We start from the raw sequence: 23215 nt of genomic DNA on the forward strand, positions 1-23215 counted from the left end.
CAAGAAAGAAGAACAAGAAAATCAAAGAGCATTGGATCAAGGTAATAAGATTAAATTGACCTTAATGCTGAGTGTTGCATTGATTGCTATGCAATTTCATGTGCTATTATGTGGTTGAACTAAATTATGATGATGATGATGATTGTGTAACTATACTCCTTGCTTTATGTGCCTTGGCTATTGCATGTTGGAGTGCTATATGTATGAGGTAAAGTAGTTCCCTATTAATAGCAAAAGGTTGGAATGCTTATAATTGATGCATATTAATGTTTTGGTTGATTGATCTTGCTACTGGGATTTCATTGAAATCTCATCCCCCATATGTAACTTAATATTTTAGGGACTGAATCATCAAAAGGGAGGCCGCAAATCCAAGGATAAATATGGTGATGAACCATGAGGAAATATTTATATTTGGTTATGTATAAATATGTATGGTTGGAGCTGTAATCCCTAAGCAGGATGCTAGATTAGAGCCATGTTTTATTATGTTACCAATTAAATCTTTGCACTAAATTTGTTATGCTTAAATTTCACTTCATGAGCTTCAAATCGATAGGTAGGACGTTAAAAATGGCCAACTACACAATTTTTAGTGACTTTCAGAAAAACCTGACACTATTTCAAATGGAATTGGTTCATAAGATTATTTTTTCTTAAAAGAGAATTCAAAGAGATTTTTATAGAATTTTGAACCACTCCATTTTGATTTTTCTAGATTAAGTTATAAATTTTTTGAAGTTGGGCCAGAAAACTGGACAGTAAAAATCCAAAAATCAGCATTTTTCATGGATTTTTGAGCCCAAGACCATTCAAGGTGGTCTAAAATGGTTTTAAGTAAACCCTAAGTGGATTCGATAGTAAGGTGTGATAGTTTGGAACCATTATTCAAGTCCTGAGCAAGGAAAGTTTCAAAATTTTAACTTTTGTTCCGAGTTAGAATTCACTATTCACTTAAATTTTTGCCAATTTTGAAAACTCATAACTAATTGTAAAAAATCGAAACGGGATGGTTCCAAGTTCTATGGAAAGCTCTTGATATGCTCTCCAAAAACAATACCGATTGGTATCCAGATCTCATACATGAATCCCGGATTTCGTTCAAAGTGGTACTATTTATTTGGTTAATTTTTAATTTTTTAGGATTTATGCCCAATTTTGGAAAGGAATATCTTTCTGTACAAAACTCCAAATTTAATGAATTATCACTTATTTTAAAGCTAAAAATGAGATTTATAAGCATATCAAATTTTAGATCTAGATTCATCCAGTTGGTCAAACTTTGCTTTCAAAAAGTCAACTTTTATCGCTATTCCATACCATTCTTGCTTTTTCTTTTTCTTTTCCTTTCATCTAGCTTTTCCCATCACACAACACATACTCAACCATAATCCCTTGAGCAATTGTTCATATATAAGGTATCCATGTGATTGATACAGCAATTCAATATAAATCCATACATATACATCATAATGTATATAATTACAAAACATTGTTTCAATAATATTAAGCTTAACCCCCTTTAAATATGACTTCCTGTCCCTTCTCCTTGCCCTTGGTGACACCACCTGAGATTTCTATTGTTGTTTATACATTGAGGGGAGTGACATTTCATAGAAATCTCTATAGCAATGAATCATAATTATCATGTTAATCGTGCCTTACATAATGTGACATGTTACAATGCACAATAATCAATTCCAATTACATGAATAACACATTATTCCATCAAGGAAATTGAGTACATATTCACATTCCATATCTATGTGTATTTGGCCAAAACATATCAAATATCAAGAGCATTTCACATCGTAGTATAAATCAATCAATTCATAGAAGAATAAAGCAAGCAATACATACACATTAAGCAAGCAAGGAAAACAATCAAATTAGATTCAAAGCTACCTTTTTTATACTTGATATGATTCAGCCTCTTCAAGGGGTTAATGTTTTCCTTGTTTTTTCTTCACAGAACCTATCAATTCATGCAGAAACGCATTCTAATTTATCAATAATTCAAGCATAAATACTAATGCTTGACATTAGGCTTAATTAAACCCCTTTTTCTTTGATTTTTGACATAATTATTCCCTCTTTGTTTTTATCAATCTCTTGGTCCATTCCTACACAATTTTTCATGTAGAATCCAAATATCAAAAAAGATTTATGAAAATCAAACTCTTTCCTTCTCAACCAGCCTTGGCTGAATAGGGGCATATAGGTTTCCAAAAATTTCATTTTTAATTCAAATAATTTTAAATACTTCCTCTTAGTATATTCCTACATAAAAACACATTTTAAAGCCATTAGAATTATCAAATCAAGGTGAAAAAAATTCCTTCCCCACAAACTTCTCTTGCCCGAATTGAACCTTAAGGAAACCTAACTTGGTTTTCTTTCAAAAGCCAATCCAAACACCATTTAAACATGCTCATTCCACATCATATTTAAGGTTTCTATCCTTCCCTGAAGAATAAGCATGCTAGATGAAAATTACAGTATCTCCCCTTTTGGAATTTCAATTCAAAAACCTAACCAAACAAGCTTTAATCTCAACAATAGTAAAGCTTAGACATACCTTGATGCTTTCTTGTCCAAAAGAACTTATCAAGTTATAGACAAGAAAAATCTGACTTCCTCCCCTCACTTGTAGATGAAATTTGGCCCAAAAAACGGCCATGTCATTGCCATCAAGCCCTCTAATTTTTAGATCATGACTAGTGTCTAGTCTCTAGAATATTCCTACTGATATTTTGATTGAAGTTAGGCTTAATTGGGCTTTAATTAATTGGCCAGGTTTTTGCACGAATTTTGGGCCTTTTCTTGGCCTAATATGGGGTCCTCTGATGGTCTAGGATGGCTTAAAAAGATGGCCCACAAATTAGATCACCATCTAAAACCATCTTGAAATCTTATTAGTTACTATTCACTCGTAACCTTTCATAATTTTTTAGACCTCTAAAAATACATTTCTATCCATTAAAATCCTCTTTTAATACAAGGACATGATCTGGAAATTTTTAGAATTTTTCTCCACCTCTAACTATTTATTTTAAATTTTTTTCGATCAGGCTTTTATCAGTAAAACTACGGGAAAATAAATTTTCTAAAATTAATTCCTGGGCTTTCAAGGCTTGAAATCAATTTTATAAATTCTCATAAATATTTATATAATTAATCCATATTTTTTGGAGAATTATTGAGGCCTCTAGCTATTTAAAATAATTATTTTTCTTCAATTTTTCACTGTTTTTATGAAAAACCTTCATGTTCAGGAAATTTCGTAATAATTCATTTTCACACTAATTTTACTTCTAGGGCCTCCATTGAGGTGCCAAGCCCTCTAATTCACCAATTTTCCATTTTTAGAAAATTTTCTAGAATTTTTCTCAACTTTTCCTATTTTGCCTTTCCTGGACTGATAATTTTGAAAATATCAGTCGAGACCCTTTTTAGGTCTCACACCATGTCTAGTTTTCTTAGCCGATCTTCTTTCCCTATTGGCCCTTAACCAAATTTTTCATCCCTTCTACCAATGCTAAATTCGGTGGGATGTGACAGAAGTAGCCTAAAATAGGCAGGTTGCTAAGCTTCTCGGAGCACAAGTCTCAAAAATAAGAAAGGAAGTCAAAGCAGTTTTAGGGATTAAACTGCAAAGTAAGAAAGTTACAGGGGGCAAATGTGTAAGTAATGTTGAGATTCCAGGAGAGTCTTAAGGGCTCAGAAAGAGAAAAGAGATTAGATATCGGCCTAAGGCTGAGATAAAGGTCTCAAAGTGATTATTTATGAGGTTGAGCTAAAGCAAGGGCAAAACCGTAATTTCATAAAGTTACGGGCCTATAGGGGTAATTATCGAAAGTACACAGAAAATTTCAAAAAAATAAAAAGATACAAAATAATATTCTAAGACTCTTTTGTGAAGAGAAATAACGAAAATACCCTTAAGGCAACCTAAATGAAATTTATAAGATTATAGCCCTATAAAAAGTATACTAATTGAGGTAATTATTTGAGATAGTAAGAGATCTCAAAAATGTATGTAAAAATGAAGTTAGGAAGCTTAAAGGCTATGATAATTTATAAAGTTAGTCTCACTTCCAAAAGATTAGCAGAATGGCAAGAATAAAATGGAAGGCTTAGTTATGCTGGTTAAAGGCATTTTAGTAAATGATTTTTATGTGAGGCTTAATGGAAGTGTTATGGCTTGAGAAAATTCATATATCTTCTATAGAATTAAAGAAAATTTATGGAGTGGATAGAAAAATCTTTTGAGCTCCAGAAGGGTATTAAGAAAACCAAATAAATGTGAGCCAAGTAAATTAGGAAGAAACTTGGAGTTCAAGTTTGATCCAAGGGCCAAGATCTATTCTTCCTTTTCTCTCCATTACATTTGTGTCACCAGACTCTCTTCTAGAAGGATGATGTAAGGAATAATGTAAGAAGATGATGTATTGATGATGTAATAGTGCATTTGAAGTTCGAAGTTTATCCTTATAATTTTTATTAACTTTCAAGGGCATAATAGTCTATTCAAGTCATAAGTTTTGGCTATAAATACCCCACCTTGGAAGATCATTTTGGCAAGAATTTATAGAAAGAAAACTCTGTCAAAAATTAGAGAGAACAACAGAGGGGTGAAGGCCAAGCAGAAGGAACAAGATTCAAACTTCGAGATCAAGATATGTGGTGATTCTAGTACCTATCTTGATACCTATTTCGATTAAGTTACTGTTCATATCTGATTCAAAACTTAGCATGATTAAAGTACCCTCTTTAAGCTTTAAATCCATAGGTAGAACACTTCATTTGGATATGTGTATGATTTATGATGACTTTTCAAAATTAAGGTTTGAAATCTGGAAACAGTTTTAACCATCAAAGCAGTAGGAAACTTCTGTACAATCTTGGTACTATTTAGCATAGAATTGGTTTCTAAAACTATTTTTCATTTAAGGAGAACTTAAGGAGATTTTAGTATGACTTGGAACTATTCAATTTTAAGTTTTCTAGAATTAATTACAAATTTTCAAAGTTAAGCAAAAATTCTAGAAATACTGAGGAACAGTACCCACGAAGCAAGTTTTGAACTTTGTGTGATCACTTGAAAATGAGTGTAAGCCTATTTTTGAGCAAGATAGCAATGATGATACTGAAGATTCTTTCATCTCTTTCTCTTCCGTATATTCTTCTTCATCTTCTTTTTCTTCACACCTAGATGATGTGTTTAGCATTGATTCTAAAATTAATGGCTGGCTTTCCACTTGGAGTGATTTATCTTCAATTTCATCCACTAAATCTTCAGTTGATGTTAATTCCACACTGTCAAATGATGAACAACTTGCAAGAAAGTTGCTTGTAGATATTTCAATAGTACAGGAGAATAAATCAACTTTTGTACAAAAAGAGGAAGGTGAAAGGCACCAGGATCATGATTGCAAGGCCAACCCAACTTTCTTAGACAATGAAGGAGCTGTGGATGATGCAAATTCCACAAGTCCTGTCCTCAAGATTGAGCATTTAGTGCAACCATCAACAAACTTCCCACATAAGGAGCATAAAGCTGAACTTTCTGGACAACGGGATTTTTCTTTAAACTCTTATCATATTTTATGTTCAAATTATGTTTACAAGTCATTTGATCTTAGTTTCTTTAATTGTGTAGAACTAGAATATCTCTTGAAAACCATGTAAAGTGCAGATGCTCCTAAACTTACGAAATTAATCATGACAAATTTGCTAAAATATGTAGCATAAGGAGTGCTCTTTTTCAATCTATTTTCACTTGTGAAATCAGAATTCCCCAAGATTATGCTGTACCTAATTTTGAGTTTTCACATGGATTTACAAGTGTTTTAAATGCATTGTTGCAGAGTCTAACTAGGAGGCATTACTCATATGTGGATGAATACACAGCTGTAATTTTTGGTACTGAAGCTTTGAAGCAATCCGGAAATAATTACACCACCTTAAAGCTTAAGAAACTGATACCCTCACTTGTTCAACCTCCTGAATTGGGTATTAAACCCCTACCATCAACACTAAAACATGCATTTCTAGCTAAAAATGAAAGACTACTGGTGATAATCTCTAACTCTCTGACTAATCTTGAAGAGTCTAAATTACTTGTTGTCTTGAAGAGGTATAATAATGCAATTGGCTGGTCTCTAGTAGATATTCCTGGTACTAATGCTTCAATTTGAACTCATAGAATCTTGTTAAATGAAAATGCAAAGCCCATAAGGCAACCTCAAAGAAGATTTAACCCACTTATACTTGATGTTATTAAAAAGGAAGTGACAAAGCTGCTTAGTGCTGGTATTATATATCCTATTTCAGATAGTGAATGGGTAACTCCAGTTTAGGTTATTCCTAAGAAAAGTGGAATCACTGTAGTGAGGAATGAGAAAAATGAATTAATCCTACTAGAATACAGAATTCTTGGCGTGTTTGCATTGACTATAGGAAGCTTAATGATTCTACAAGAAAAGATCACTTTCCTCTACCTTTTATAGATCAAATGCTTGAAAGATTAGCTTGTAAATCTCATTACTGTCTCCTTGATAGTTTCAGTGGCTACCGTCAGGTTCCCATTGCACCCCAAGATCAAGAGAAGACTAACTTCACCTGTCCTTTTGGTACATTTGCATATAGAAGAATGCCATTTGGACTTTGCAATGCACCGGGCACGTTTCAAAGGTGTATGTTATCCATCTTTAGTGATTTACTAGAAAATGGGATTGAGGTGTTTATGGATGATTTCACCATCTATGGAAATAATTTTGATGAATGCTTAGTGAATTTGGAAAAAGCTCTATCTAAATATATTGAAAAGAATTTTATCTTGAATTTTGAAAAGTGTCACTTTATGGTACAACAAGGAATAGTTCTAGGTCACCTAATTTCTGAAAAGGGAATAGAGGTAGACAAGGCAAAAATTGAGGTAATCTCATCTCTACCCTATCCAACAAATCTTAAGGAACTTAGATCTTTTTTAGGCCATGCTAGATTTTATCAAAGGTTCATAAAGGACTTTAGTAAAGTGGCTTTTCCAATGTCTAAACACTACTACAAATTAGGGAATACTTGACGCTAAATATTTGACGGTTATCATAAAAACCGTCAAATATAATCCCCCGAAAGAAAACTTGACCGTTTCTAAAGAAACCGTCAATTTTAGTAGAACAATATTTGACGGTTTCAAAGAAACCGTCAAGTATTCCAAAAATACTTGACGGTTATAAAATAACCGTCAAGTATATTAAAGGTAAAATTGACGATTTTAAATAAAAACCGTCAAGTTTAGTAATACTTGACGGTTTTGATTTAAAACCGTCAAATATTATTGGAGAATACTTGACGGTTATTAATAGAAACCATCAAGTATTGTGCTTAAAAACCCGTCACTTTCCCCTGTTCAGTCTCTTCAGTTCAAAATTTCTAGTGCCCCCTCTGCTTTGGACTCTCTAAGCCACCGTACCCACCTCTGTTTCGGCCGTTCCCTTTTGCTTTTTTTGCCCGTCCTTGCTCGTCCTCCATCATCGTCCCTCTCGGTGTCCTCCATTATCGGTGCGGCATCCTCCTGCTTTGTCATTGTGCGTGCATTCTCCCAATTGCGCCCCCTTCCGCTTCGGACTCTCTAAGCCGCCGTACCCACCTCTGTTTCGGCCGTTCCCTTTTGCTTTTTTTGCCCGTCCTTGCTTGTCCTCCATCATCGTCCCTCTCGGTGTCCTCCATTATCATTGCGGCATCCTCCTGCTTCGTCGTTGTCGTGCATTCTCCAGATTGTCATTTCGGCTTCAGGTTGGTAATGCTTCACTCGCTCCCCTTATTTCCTTTAGTTCTTCATTTGAGAAATGATTGTAGTGGAAAGGGAATGATAGGATAATGCTAGGACCGTTCACCATGCACACACGGAAAATGGGTTTGCTATTTGGCCGAATGGGTTTTTTTTTTCTGTTCTTGATTCTAAATGGGTGTTTCGCATTTTGATCAGTTTGGGTTTAGGGTGTTTTAGTTTTTTGTTTTCGCGATAAAGTCTAGGGAATGCAATGCTAATGTTTCAATTTTTGTTTTTGTAATTGAAATTGACTATGTGCTGGTTTGGTTTTCTGCCATAAAGCCTAGGGAATTCTAAGTTATAAGTCGTTATGCTGTCAAATTTTTTTCAAATGGAATAACACATTAGTAGTAGTAGAATATTTTTCAAACTGAAATGAAAGTAAATTTTTGTTGAATTACTAGTTGCTAACAACTAGTAGTTGTTAGCAAGTAGAATTAAAGAGGGATAAATGTGATCAATAGTGACTCATGTGTTGACTTTCTATTTTTGTTTAATTCTCATAATATCTTTGAGTCACTGATCACATTTTCCTCTAAATGATTCATCTTAGTCGGGGACCATGGGCAAAGAATGGATGTCCGCCAATCGTCTATCAAAAGAATATTGGGATGGGGTAGAAGATTTTATTAAGTTTGCGATTGAGCACGCCGATGATCGCAACAGGATTACTTTCCCCTGTCTTAAAGTGTTGCCTTTTGAAGTGGGTTTCACCATCCGATTGTGAGAGCCACTTAATTATCAATGGAATTGATCAAAGTTACAAGTGTTGGACAAAGCACGGAGAGACAAGAGATGTGAGTAATAGTAGTCGAGGGCATAGTGAAAGCTGTGGATCATCTAATCTTGACATGAGTACATGTGAAGCTGATCGTCTTGAAGAGATGACAGATGCGATTGAACGGGAACTTGACGATTGTCCTGAAATGTTTGATAGATTGAAGTGTGATGCTAAGACACCTCTATATGAAGGTTGTACTGATTTCACAAAATTGTTTGCAGTGTTGAAACTGTATAATTTGAAAGTAAGAAATGGGTGGAGCGACACAGGCTTCACAGAACTGCTGTTGCTTGTTAAACAAATGCTACCGAAAGAAAATGAGCTTCCAAGTAAAACGTATGATGCAAAGTAAGTGTTGCGCTCTGTCGGCCTCAGCTATGAGAAGATACATGCTTGCCCCAATGATTGCATTTTGTTTAGGAAGGAGTATAAGTCACTAACTGAGTGTCCTAAGTGTAATGCATCATGCTACCAAGAGAATGGGAAGAGCCTGAAGAAGGCATTATGGTATTTTCCCATAGTGCCAAGATTCAAACGCTTGTATAGTAATGTAGAAGATGCGAAAAATTTAAGGTGGCATGTAGATGAAAGGGTTAAAGATGGCATGCTTCGCCATCCTGCTAATTCTCCAGAATGGAAGAAGTTTGATATTGAGTATCCTGAATTCGGGGAAGAAGATAGAAATCTACGCCTTGCATTAGCCACCGACGGGATGAACCCTTATGGGATGCAAAGCAGCACCCACAGCACATAGCTAGTGATTTTGTTTATATATAACCTTCCTCCATGGCTATGCATGAAACGCAAGTATTCAATGATGTCTATGATAATATCTGGGCCAAAGCAACCGGGAAATGACATAGATATATATCTAGCTCCATTAATTGAAGACTTGAAAGTATTGTGGGAGAATGGAGTTGATGTATATGATGCATATAAGGAAGAAAAATTCAAGTTGAGAGCTATGTTATTTGGCACAATTAACGACTTTCCTGCGTATGGTAATCTCTCAGGGTATAGCATTAAAGGACAACTTGGTTGTCCCATTTGTGAAGAGAGCACAGATTCCATAAGGTTGAAGCATGGAATGAAAAATTCATATATGGGACACCGTAGATGGTTGCATCGTGATCATCCTTACCGGTGATTCAAAAAATATTTTAATGGGAATTCAGAAGAAGGTAAGGCACCAACACCGTTGATTGGGGAGGATGTATTTCAAAAGGTGAAAGATATAGATTGTGAATTTGGAAAACCTTTCGCGAAGCATGTTGGGACAAGTGGGTGGAAGAAGAGGTCTATTTTCTTTATACTGTCGTATTGGATAACCCTGAATGTGAGACATTTTCTTGATGCTATGCATATTGAGAAAAACGTATGTGAAAGTCTGTTTGGCACATTACTCCATATTCCCGGGAAGACTAAAGATGGCATAAATGCCAGGCTAGACATGGTTGAAATGGGGATAAGGGAGGAATTGGCACCAGAGGATAAGGGAACTCGTACATTTCTTCGTCCGGTAGCTCACACCCTTTCTAGAAAAGAGAAAAGTAGTTTTTGTGAGTTTCTTGCTTCAGTAAAAGTGCCGGAAGGTTACTCTTCTAACATTAGTAACCTTGTGTCAATGAAGGATATGAAGTTAAAAGGTTTAAAATCTCATGACTGTCATGTCTTAATGGAAAACTTTATTCCAGTGGCAATACGGCTATTTTACCTGATAAGGTACGAGTTACGATCACAAAGTTATGTTTCTTCTTTAAGTCTCTTTGCAGCAAAGTGATTAATCCTAGTAAATTGCCAAGATTGCAAACCCGAATCATAGTTACGTTATGTGAACTTGAAATGTATTTTCCTCTGGCTTTTTTTGACATCATGGTCCATTTAACCATCCACTTAGTTAGAGAGGTCCAATTGTGTGGCCCAGTGTATTTAAGATGGATGTACCCAGTTGAGCGTTACATGAAAATATTGAAAGGGTATGTGAAAAATCGAAGTCGGCCAGAGGGTTGTATTGTAGAACGATATATTTGTGAAGAGGCTACTGAATTTTGTACCCATTACTTAAAAAATGCAAGTGATATTGGGGTTCCAATGTCTCGTCATGAGGGAAGGACAGATGGAGAAGGGATTATGGGAAAGAAAGTCGTAACTATTTCAAACCAACAGTGGGAGCAGGCACATCTATATGTATTGCACAACTCCGAAGAGATTGAGGACTATGTGCATGAGCATATTGATGAGCTAAAGAGGGATAATCCCAATAAACTTGAAAGTTGGTACACCAAAACACACAATAAACAATTTACAGCATGGTTGAGAGAGCATGTGCATGGCAAGTATAATAATGATCCTAATTCTGTTTCGAAGAAATTAAAGTTGTTGGCAGATGGACCGAGCAAACATGTGATTTCTTTCACAAGCTACCTTATGAATGGGTTCACTTTCTATACTAAACAACAAGATGATCGGAGTAAACAGCAAAATAGTGGCGTAACTCTTGTAGCTAGTACCATGCATATATCGAGTGCCAAAGATAAAAATCCTATCTATGCACGTATGTCATACTTTGGAGTGATTGAGGATATTTGGGAGTTGGATTACATTGAATTCAGAGTTCCGGTATTTGGTTGCAAATGGGTGGATAATAATAATGCATTGAGGATTGATGACTTAGGGTTTATACAATTGAATTTGAATAAAGAAGGATACAAGGAAGAGCCATTCATTTTGGCTTCTCAGGCTACGCAAGTGTTTTATGTCCCTGACCCGGCTGCCAAAGGATGGTCTATTGTTTTGTTGACTAATAAAATGGATATTGAAGAGACGGGGTATGAAGACAATGCAATTGAAGATGATCCATTTCAAGGGGCCTCACTTGATTCTCATTTAAATGAAGATCAATCCATGTATGTCAGGCATGATCACAACGACGGAATATGGATTTCAAAGAGGGGGAAAGTGTTTCGTAAGAAGATCAAAACAATTCAAACCAAGAAGAACATGCAAAAACATAAGAGTAGAAAAAGAAAAAGATCTTCTTAAACATGCATGTAAATTCTCTCATTATTTTCTTTGATTCTTTTATTTGTTTTAATTTTGTTCAAATAAATTTCGTCATTAATGACTTTATTTTCATTTAATGGATTCTGATTCATTTTGTTTACTTCAATTTCATTGCAGATGGCAGACGATAGCGGATCTAGCACTGATAACCCATCTCAGCCGAGAGATGCCTCTGAGCAGGAGAGACAGTTGCAAGAGGAGGCAGCACGCATACAGAGGGGCCTTTGTGTCATGCAAGAGGTCGTGAAAGCTCGAACAGAAGGAAAGAAATTTGCCGTACAGTGGAATAAGAAAGGACAAGCTGTACGGTCAAATAAATTTATCAGCTATATTGGGGCAGTGGCACGAAGCACCGTGCCCATTACAGCGCAGCACTGGAGGAGGGTTGATCGTTCAGTGCGAGACACTATTTGGACAGATGTATCGGTAATATATTATAACTCAAATTTTGTTTTCTTACAAGCTGCGTGACACTAATGTGTTGTTTTATATGTTTTGCAGTCTGCATTTGATATAGATGAGAGCAGGAAGAGGTTTGTGGAGGGGAAGGCTGGGAGGGCACTACGCTCTTTCCGATATTTTGTCACACACAAGTACTTGAAGGATCCTTCCACAGCCGACGAGTCCCAGGTTCCTAGCTTGATACGGGACTTGGTCAAACCAGAGGATTGGGCTGCTTTTGTGACGTCACGTCGTGATAGGCAATTTCAAGTAATAATCCTCGCTCTTTTTGATATTAAATAGTCCATTTTGTTTAATCTATATATTGTTTAATTGTGAATCTACTTTGTTTTTGCAGGAATTAAGTTCCCAAAATAAGGAAAGAGTAAAGAAGAATGAGTATCCCTACCGAAAGGGCCGCTTGGGTTATGCGGGCCTTGAGCAAGAGGTGACTCAGCAGGAGGGATCAGATGTCACTGTATCACGTCAGATGCTGTGGGCACTGGCCAGGCAAAATAAAGATGGCCAAATTGATAATCCTCGCGTTAAGGAGGTCGTGGACAGGATGGTGAGTATTATTCTAAATTAAATAATCTTCACGTTATTGTCAAATATCTTTAAGTATGAATAACTATATCAATGTTTGTTGCACAGGAGAGTTTGTCCCAGGAAGTTTCGCAGGGGGCATATTCTGCAGATGACCAGGATATATTGAGGAGGGCATTGGGGACTCCTGACCATCCTGGTCTTCTTAGGGGTGTCGGTTATGGAGTCACCAAGAGAGATTACTTTGGGTACCGACAAAAGCCCTCTTCATCGTGCACGCCTTCCTCTGCTGAGTTCATGGAGCTGAAGGAAGAAACACGCTGGTTAAAGGAGCAGGTTAAAGTTCAAGCGCTCCTAATCGAGCAGTTGATCAAGAATCAAGCACCACAGCCGGCTCCGAATCTCAGCCCAAGTGGCAAAGACAGCTGCACATTCCCCTTGCTACCTGAGGTATAATACTTGTGTTTATATAATTACATTCAATAATTTATATATCTAGCTAACTTGTCTCTCATGTTAAACAAATCAGGGTGAAGCGACGTTCAGTGTATGGCGGATAGCCCTAAACATCACACTGTTGCAACGGGCCGCATGTTCAATTTACCGGGGGAGAGTATAATTCATAATGTTCCTCTCCCTGCTGATCATGTGAGGGTGCAGTTGAACACTGCTATTGATGCGAATTATGCCCTCCCGATACCCACCCCAGATGCAGAGACAGTGGCTCAAGCAGTGGGTAGCTTTGTCGCTTGGCCTGGCCGTCTTCTTACATTAGGACATCCTTCAAAGGTATATATGTATAGGTCTACAAATTCAGCTGATTTAAAATAAACTCTATTTTAATTACTAACAGTCTGTTTGTCAGTCTAAGGGGAAGAAGAGCCTATTGGGTGATCACTCATTATCATCACCACAGAAGCAGCCCTCTGAGCCCGTTCAAGTGGTATCATCAAGATTCCGAATATGTCTTGAGGAATATGCAATTGGGGCCAGATTAGAACATGGCGAGGATTTCATGATTCCCCTAGAGTTTGAGCCAGAGGTATACGGTCGACCCTCGTCAGATTATGTCACAAATGAAGTATTGAAAGAGATTCTGACGCATGGAATGGCCAGCACAAATGCCTGTAACTTTTATATCAGGTATTTGTTAAAACCTTAACTAAATACTTAAGTACTTGAACATTTATTCTATTGATATCTTCGTTTGTTGATTTAGATATCTTTTCAAGAACTTCATAGCCCCTGGTGGCCTTGATGACAAGTTCAAGATTATCAGCCCCCACACTTTTGCTGGCCACGGACCTAATATGAAGAAAGACTTATCCAGAGACTTGTTAGATATCTTCATTTCTAGGGCAACACCGGGGGCTCAGACTTTGTTTTTGGCGCCTTATTGTCAAGGGTAAACTTTCCTAAATTCTTTCATTTTCAAAATAATTTGTAATAGTTCTAATTGTCTTTCTTATACTTAGGGGACACTGGATGCTGATTGTGGTCAATCCCACAAAGCCGAGGATTTGGTATCTTGATTCTCTTCATGGGGATCCAACCAATCGACCATTTATGGTTTCATTGTTCAACAAGTAATATTTATCTCTATTATTTAAATTTAATTTAATTTCTTGCTTCAATCAAATTTTTGACAATCATTAATATTCAATTTTATTGTCTTCTCAGGGCTTTGTGGCTATACCGCACAAATCAGGCCTTACCCTGCCCCCCGGTAAAAAACGGCCAATTTGACGATACCTTCCCGTGGAAGAAAGTGAAGGTATTCACTACCATGATTTACTATTCTACTAAATATGGTTTATTTATATGATTGACTAATATTATTTCCTTTTCCATTCTTTACAGTGCCCACGTCAGCCCAACAAGAGCTCCCATTGTGGATATTGCGTGATGAAATTTATGAAGGAGATAATTCTGCACAATGCTGACACAATTCCCACGCAGGTAATATGCATTTGTTAAGGTTCAATTTATATATTTAAGAATTATTGTACTTACTGTAGCTTTACATTTCTATCTAACTTAAGTCATAATTTGTGGTTGCATACAGTACTTTGCTGACACATATTGCACAGTGTATTCATCTGCTCAGATGAAAGAAATCGTTGAGGAGTTGGCGATGGCCTTATTCCGTCAGTGGGCACAACATAGATAGGGAAGTGTACATTAAGACAGTGTATGTACGTACAGCTAGCTTTGGTTTCAATATAATTTTGGTTTTGGTTCATTTTTGGCTGTTGGTTAGTTTTAGGCATTGCACAACTTTGGCAATTGGCTAATTTTGGAATTGGTTCACCTTTTTGTACTTGCCAGAATTTTAATATATCACAGTTGGTTTTCATTGGTTCATGTATATATATGATAATGTAAATTATTTTCGGTTCATTAACATATATGTATATGGCTGAATTGGTTTGAATGCTGGCCTGCATGATTCTGTTGAATGAGCCTTTGTTATCGGTTTCAAAATTGCAAGGGGTTGCTGGCAAAGGAGAACGAATTTTTAAAAAACGAATAATACTTGACGGTTATTAGTTAAAACCGTCAAGTATTATAACATAATTGACGGTTACTTTTAAAACCGTCAAGTATTAAATAATACTTGACGGTTTTTCAAAAATAACCGTCAAGTATGTTTATAATACTTGACGGTCACTCTATGGAACCGTCAAGTATTACAAAATACTTGACGGTTTTTGGAACCGTCAAGTATAATCTCAAAATAATTGGCGATTTTTCTCTAGTAACTGTCAAGTATGATTTAAATATTTGACGGTTAATAACCGTCAAATATTTTATGTTGAAATATATAACGCCAGTATAGTTGACGGTTTTTAACCGTCAAATATGATCCAAAATAACTGTCGAGTATTTTTCATTTTGTAGTAGTGAAATTACTACAAAAAGATGCTCCCTTTGATTTCACTGATGAGTTTAAAGCATCATTTGATGAGATTAAGTCCATATTGACTTCTCTACCTATTTTGACTTGCCCTAATTAGAATTTACCATTTGAATTGTGTTGTGATGCCTCTAACAATACAATGGATGCAGTTTTGGGACAAAAAGTTGGTAAGGCTTCTAAGGTCATTGCTTATGCTTCAAAAACATTAGATAAAGCCCAAACTAATTACACAACTACTGAGAAGGAGCTTTTCTCTATTGCTTTTGCATTGGACAAGTTTAGACCTTACCTAATTAACTCTAAAGTCACTGTTTTCACTTGTCATTCCCCTGTTAAGTACCTTTTCAGCAAGCCACAATCCAAAAACCAAGGCTCTTAAGATGGATGTTGTTAATCCAAGAATTTGATAGTGATATAAAAGACAAGCCTAGAGCAAAGAATGTGGTAGCTGACCATCTAAGTCGCCTACCTAAAACTACAAGGGGAATAATTGATTCACATTTCACCTATGATAAGTTTAAGTATTGTTCTGTTTCAGTACTGTCTCTCATAAAACCATGGTATTATCACATTGTCAACTTTTTAGTTACCGATCTAATCCCTTCTTCATTATCTCATTTCCAGATGTAAAAGATCAAGAGTGAGTCTAAACACTATATTTGGGACCCTTCAATCTTTTGGAAAGTGTGTAGTGACCAAATCATTCGAAAATGTGTGCCAAATGAAGAATTCCAAGATATCATGCATGCTTGCTGTCACACCTTACTATTATATTGACTTAGGTTCCTTTCAAAACCATTTTAAACCACATTGGATGGTCTTGGACTCACTTTTTCCCACAAAAACGCTAATTTTCTTATTTTTACTGTTCATCGGGTAAAAATCCAGTTTTTCTGGCTCAACTTAAAAAATTCATAACTTATTCCACAAAAATCCAATTAGGGTGGTTCAAAATTCTACTTAAATCTATTTAAGTCCTATTTCAAGGAAAAATAATCTCATTATCCAGTTCCTTATGAAAAAGCATCAAGTTTTTGAGAAATACAACACTGTCCATTTGCCAAAAATCCTTTTTCCAGATTCTGACCTTTAACTTTGAAAAATCATTATAAATCGTATACTGGGCCATTCTTAACGTATTAGCTATCAAATTGAAGCTCAGGACGTTATCTTCTATCATACCAAATTTCGTGACTAAAAACGTTTGGGAGCATAATCAAAAAGTCACGTGAACCAGACAGTGTCAGTGTGCTTACAGCACTGTTAGTATAATATGTACATAACCAAAATAAGTTCATGAATTTTTGTGGTTAAACCCCACAATTAGCCTTCAATCTATAGCTTTCCCTTGGAGGATTCAGGCCCAAAAATGTTAGGTTGCATTGGTGGAATGAGATTTCATTGAAATCCCAATAACAAATTAACCAACTATAACACCAACAAGCATCATCAACATGCATAATTATATTAACTACTATTGGTGAACTAGCATGCTTATCATTTGGCAAACTCAAACATGCAAAGGCCAAAGCAAGAAGTATAAAGAGCAGCCACATTATAATCAAGAAAGTCCAACCACATAATAGCAATTAATCATGCAATCATCAATAATCCTAAGTTAGTATTAGTAGCTAGGTTTAACTTGCTACCGTGCTCCAAAAGCTTTAGCTTTCTTTCCTTCTCCTCTTTTCCTTCACAAATATCAAACTCTAACAATGCAATCCATCAAAAAGGGTGGCAAGAATCATTAACCAACCAAGAAAAAGCAAGAACATAAATAAAAAATGATTCTTGATCCACAAAGCTCCCTCCTTTGTTCACTATTTTTGGACTATTTCTCTTTAACCTTAAAAATCACTTATTGATTCATTCCTACATGATTTTTCATGTAGATTCCAAATATGTACTTAGATCTAGGGAAACAAAACTGCTTCTTTTAGCTACCCTTTGACCGAACCACTAGAGGACTTGAACCAAAAATCACAACTTTGCTTTAAAGCTTCCAACACTTGTTCCTTTTGGTCTACCCTACACCATTTCTTATTTTAAGCATCATGGAAGCCTTAAAACATTACAAAACTCATCCTAGGGTTCAGTCATTAGCTTGGCCAAAAATAATACTCAAAGAAACAATCATGAAAAATGCTTTAAAACAACCTATAATCACTTGCAAACACTAGGAACTAGCTTGTGTTATTGTGTTTTAACAAGTGTGATGAGAAAAAATCCCTTCCCCTAAGTATTCAGTTTGGCCAACATTATTTAAAGAGAGGAGACAGATTTTTCAACCATAAAAAGGGAAGAAAAGAAAGCAAGACACATCTAGAACTATGAACTCACCTTAGATCTTTGCTTGTATGACCAAAGTGCTCACTTCCTCTTGCTTTTCTCTCCAAGCTCTCTCTTTTCTCTCCTCTTTCACTCTTGGCCGAAACACTCATCTGAAATGAGGGGAAGATGAGCTTGTTTAACGCTTCAAAATATCTCAACCACCATCTTTAATGATAGTTCAAGTGTCATTACCCCCTTAATCTTGATTTCTCTTTCATAATTAACAAAAATCCAAAAGAAATTAATTACTAAAGTCAAGATCCTCTCCATTTGAGGAATGACACTTGGCAAGTTCAAATCCTCTCCATCAAGAGCTTGACACATGGCTCAATATGATCTCTTTGATTTGCAAAACACTAATCTTGCTTTATCGGTGTACTTTGGCTCTGAGTTTGACTTCTTTTCTATAATTACAGTAGCTTAGCCTCTGTAATTATTTTCTATCAGATCCTTAATTTAATCTCCTCATTTTTATCTTTCCAAATTGCCCTCTTTGCCTCAAAATTAATTAAAAAGGAAGATTAATTTCCTTCTCTTTAGGGATTTTTCCACTTTTCATCATTATTTGGAAAAATCTTGGATACTTGAGGGTCTTCATTTAATTCCATAATTCCTTATAATTCCTTGGGATCTCATAGGAATTTTCTTGGAATTTTATTCCCCTTAAAATATTTATTTGGAATTTTCCAAATAAAATCCCTTAATTAGCCTAAATCACCCTTAAATTCTCTTATAAATTATCTAAGGGTAATTTGATCATAAAACCAACTTCATAATTTCATATAACTCTCAAAGGATATTATCCTCATTTTTTCTTAATTTTCCAAGGCCTGAAAATATTTTTCCTTATTTAAATGTTGACCAATTTTCCTTAATTAGTCAAATTCCTACTTTTGGCTTGGAAAATTACTGGAATTATTTGTCATCAAAATCCTCCTTATTATTTTTAATCCTCAATAATTTGGGAATATTTCTTATTTCTAATTATCATAATACTGGATGTGACACTTGCCACTCTTAAACCTGTGGAGGCCATTTTAATGCTTAAGAGACTGTAAGAAAAATATTAAAAGCTGGTTTATATTGGCTTTTACTCTTTAAAGGCTCTTATGAGTATTGTAAGAATTGTGATATTTGCCAAAGATTTGGCAGCCTAACTAACAAACATGAACTACCCTAACACCCAATGCTTTTCTGTGAGGTGCTTGAAGTATGGGGTATTAACTTTATGGGCCCTTTTCCCCCTTCTATGGGTTTTACCTACATCTTCCTTGCAGTTGATTATCTCTTACGATGGGTAGAGGCCATAACAACTAAAAAGAATAATGCTGCCACTGTTTCAATATTTCTGAAAAATAACATTTTTTCTAGATTTGGTATCCCTAGAGCAGCAGCAGTTAGTGATAATAGAACCCAGTTTTGTAATAAGTTGCTGTAAGGGTTGTTCACTAAGTATGGTGTGACACATAATACATCTACACCTTTTCATCCTCAAAGTAACGAGCAAGCAGAAAATGCAAATAGAGAAATCAAGGTGTTGGAAAGAATAGTTAAACCATCTAAGAAGGATTGGAGTACTAGATTAGATGATGCTTTGTAGGCATACAGAACTGTATTTAAAACTTCTATAGGCATGTCTCCTTATAGGTTGGTTTATGGTAAAATGTGTCACCTACTAGTTGAGATTGAACATAAGTCTCTATGGCCTATGAAAGCATGTAACCTTGATTTTGATTATGTTGGTATGGAAAGGTTATTACAGCTGCAGGAACTTAAAGAATTGAGACTTGAAGCCTATGAGAATTCTAGGTTCTACAAGGAAAAGATAAAGATGATTCATGACAAGAATATTCTAAGGAAGACTTTCAAGGTTGGAGATAAAATGCTACTGTACAAGGCACGATTCACATTTGAACCTGGAAAGTTGAGCACAAGATGGGAAGGACCATACTTGGTCACTAAAGTGCACAATTTTGGCATGATAGAGTTGGTCAATGAGACGAGTGGTAAGACTTTCAAGTTCAATGGCCACCTACTAAAAATTTGCAAAGAGAATTTTGACCCACCATAATTGTAGGTTGTAACATCCCAAAATTTCTAACCTAAAAATAGGAAAAATATGTCATACCCTAATATCTTTAGCATGATTAACGAAAGACTTAGGGTTGACCAAGGCCAGGTGAGACAAAAGATAGATAAACAACACAACAATTGAAGTGAGAACTGGAAAAGGACCAAATTGTCATTTTTAAAATGATTGGTCTATCAAGGGCATTATCGTAATTAGTGTCTAGAAATCCTAAAAATTTCCAATAAATCATGAAAAATGAATTAATGTCATGGAACAGTATTTGAAGTCTATAAAGTAAATACAGGTTGAAAATAATTTATTAAAAAATTATTTTAATTATTAATATTCTAGCTAAATTAAGGAAAATTAGCCAATATTAATTATTAAAAATATCTAGAGATCTCAGAAAATTATGAAATTTTAAAAAAAATTCATTTAGGAATTATGAAAATTTATAAAATTATTTCCAACCCTAAATGATGAGGAGGTTGGTTTTAATAGAATTTAGAGCTAAATTAATATCGGTAAATTGTCTATTTTAGAAACGGCAATTTAAGGAGTTATAGAGGGAGAAAAATTATGAAATTAATTAGAAAAGTTCCCTTGACTGAGATATAATTAATGGTGAGTTGATATAAGAATTTTGAGATACTAGAATTTTTTAGCTATCAGATAAAATAAACCAGTACTATATTAAGACTTAATAGACTGTCAGAACAACAAGGGTGATAAAATTTCTTACAGATTGTCACGGACACATGGCACGCCCAAATTAGCCAAGAAAGGGAAAAAGAAAATAAAAAGGAAAAGGAAAAGAAAATGATAAATCAAGTTAGATTAAAATCTAATTATGGATAAGTAAGATGATTAAGGTTAAGCCATCTTCCATAAGATCTTGACACATGGCAAATATAGTTCATTGGATGGCTAGGATTTAACCATCTATCTTTGAAAATTCAAAAGCTTCTAGAAGGGTAATTAGCTAAGTTAATCAAGGAATTAAGAGAGTTAACCTTGATTAAAGCCTAATTAATCTTAATGGATAAGAAGAGATGACATAAGTCCTAATGACTCATCATCCAAGTGTCAACATACTAAGCCATATAGCCTGAGATTTGTACATTTAGAAAGAGGTAAAAATTACAGGGCTAAGATTAAGTTTTATGCAAGAAGGGCATATGTGGAATTAGTGAAATTTGAAGCCTGTAAATACCCCTCCCCCATGTTCATTTCGTACAAGACCAAATGAGTAGGGAACCTCTTGCAAAATTCCATTTAGAGAGAGAAAGAGAAGAATTCTAGTGAGAGGAAGTCATTTGGAATCAAGGTAAGCTTCTACAACTCTTCTATTTCAAGTTATAATGATGATATGTTGGTTTTAGGCTATTCTAATAATGATGGAAAGTCATATTTTTAAGGGGAAGTGTTGTCCAAATTTCCTCAAAATGGATAGGAAGGGTTTAGGTTATGTATGGTTAAGATTAAGCATGGTTAAAGGTTAAGGATTAAGTAACTACATGTTAGTTTGGTTGAAAATCCTTTTCCCTATAATTATATATATAGTTCGGCCAAGTTAAATTCAATGGGAAGGGATTGGATTTTCATAAAACTAATATGATAAATAGATTCTACATGAAAAATTATGTAGGAAAGGCCCGAGAAAGTTCAAGAATCAAAGCTAGAAAAATAAACCCTAAGAATCAAGAAAAAAGGGTTATATTAAGTTGTGAAGTTGCAATGATACTTAATGTTGTGTCATTGGTTGCCTAATAGGCTATACACAACAAAGGGATAAAAATCTAGTTAAGAGGAAAAAGTTCAAGAGGGAGGAAAGCAATTAAGGTAGCTTTGCAATTCATTACGTTAAAGTATCACCTTACTTTGTATGATTATGACTATGTGTTTTGCTAACCTGTTATGCTATGAGGTAGACGAGAATGTCATGTTATATGATGTTGCCTCCATGCAAATTATGCCTTGGCTTATGCTATGTTGAGTGCCATGAATGTTTAGGATGATATGTCCTTGCCATAGCATGGACATAAAGTTAAAGTATGTATGTGTGTAGCTTGATTTATAATGTATTGTGTGACCTTGATAATGTATGCAATTACTACTAAGATTCCCCAAGAATCTTACCCCAATATTTAAACAAACCCTAGGGCCTTCAACAACCAAGGGCAAAGGAAAGGAGTTGGCTCTTACTTAAAGAGATAGTAAGCCATAGTGACTTTATATGGCTTTGAACCTTTCTATTTTGGAAGAATGTAATATTAAGCATGTTTTAAGTTTCTAATAGCATGATTAAGGTTAGAACTATACAAGCATGATATAATAGTCCAAGCATATTGGAGATAGCTAGTATAGCTAATGAGAGTATGTTATGATGTTAAGTGGTCAATTAAGTTCAGTTACCCTTCCAAAGAGGGTAAAAAGTTAACTAAAAGGGATTAAAGTTTGACCAATGACCATTTGAATAAACAAGTGAGTTAGGTTATGAAATTTGGCAACCAAAGAGATCTAACTTTTATCTTTAAAATGAGGGGTAGTTTTCCCGATTCTGATAACCGAGCAGAAAGTTATGCCTTTTCAAAGTTAGGAAAAAATAAAGTAAAAATCCAAAAATGACCAAATGAACAGTAAGGTTTTCAAAGAAAACTGGGCTCAAATTTCAAGGCAACCAGTATAGAAACTATTTTTCCTCAAAAGTTTATCTAAACAGCTTTCCATAGAACTTGGAATCACTCAATTTTGATTTTTCTACAATTAGTTATGAATTTTTAAAGTTGACAGATTTTTGTGAAATGTGAATAGTGCGCAGAAGCATTCTGTGACTTGAGGTCGCAGCCTGAGAAGTTAAGGTCGCGACCTAGAGGCAAAAATGGCCTTTGTGACTTCAAGTCATGACCTGGAAGTACTAAGTCGTGACCTAAACTGGGAAAGTAAAAAAGTTTCAAACTTTTAAGCTTTTTCTCATTTTTAAAGGTCATATAAAATTTCAAACGTGATTTTTCATAACTTGTAGTCTTTAAAAGTGATTCCAAATGCTTTCACAAGGCAAGTTATTTGGTATAAACCTAAGGTGTTACACAGGTTGTCCCCTTCCTTACCTCATATACCTTAGTCTAAAAAAAGAAGAAGAAAGAGAAGAAATATGAAAAGAAAAACAATACATGTTAAAAAAAAAAGTTGAAAGGAATTGAAGAAAGCAAATAAAGAAAGTAA

The 23215-nt window shown here is 35.1% G+C and overlaps 2 protein-coding genes across 2 annotated transcripts; both read left to right on the forward strand.

The window, feature by feature from the left end:
- The first annotated feature begins 11646 nt into the window (after positions 1-11646).
- On the forward strand, positions 11647-13124 carry LOC114757511 (uncharacterized). Its single transcript, XM_028946585.1, has 5 exons — positions 11647-11668; positions 11799-12107; positions 12183-12392; positions 12481-12690; positions 12777-13124. The coding sequence occupies exons 1-5, from the start codon at positions 11663-11665 to the stop codon at positions 13122-13124; spliced, it is 1083 nt and encodes a 360-aa protein (XP_028802418.1). The 5' UTR covers positions 11647-11662.
- Positions 13125-13217: 93 nt separating this feature from the next.
- On the forward strand, positions 13218-14077 carry LOC114757512 (uncharacterized). The gene is made up of 3 exons (XM_028946587.1): positions 13218-13457; positions 13534-13811; positions 13888-14077. Exons 1-3 carry the CDS (start codon positions 13218-13220, stop codon positions 14075-14077), a joined length of 708 nt encoding a protein of 235 aa, XP_028802420.1.
- The last annotated feature ends 9138 nt before the right edge of the window (positions 14078-23215 follow it).

The sequence above is a fragment of the Neltuma alba genome, unplaced genomic scaffold (genome assembly GCF_004799145.2).
Source record: "Neltuma alba isolate B1F8T4 unplaced genomic scaffold, ASM479914v2 tig00010603_pilon, whole genome shotgun sequence".
NCBI classification, from domain to species: domain Eukaryota; kingdom Viridiplantae; phylum Streptophyta; class Magnoliopsida; order Fabales; family Fabaceae; genus Neltuma; species Neltuma alba.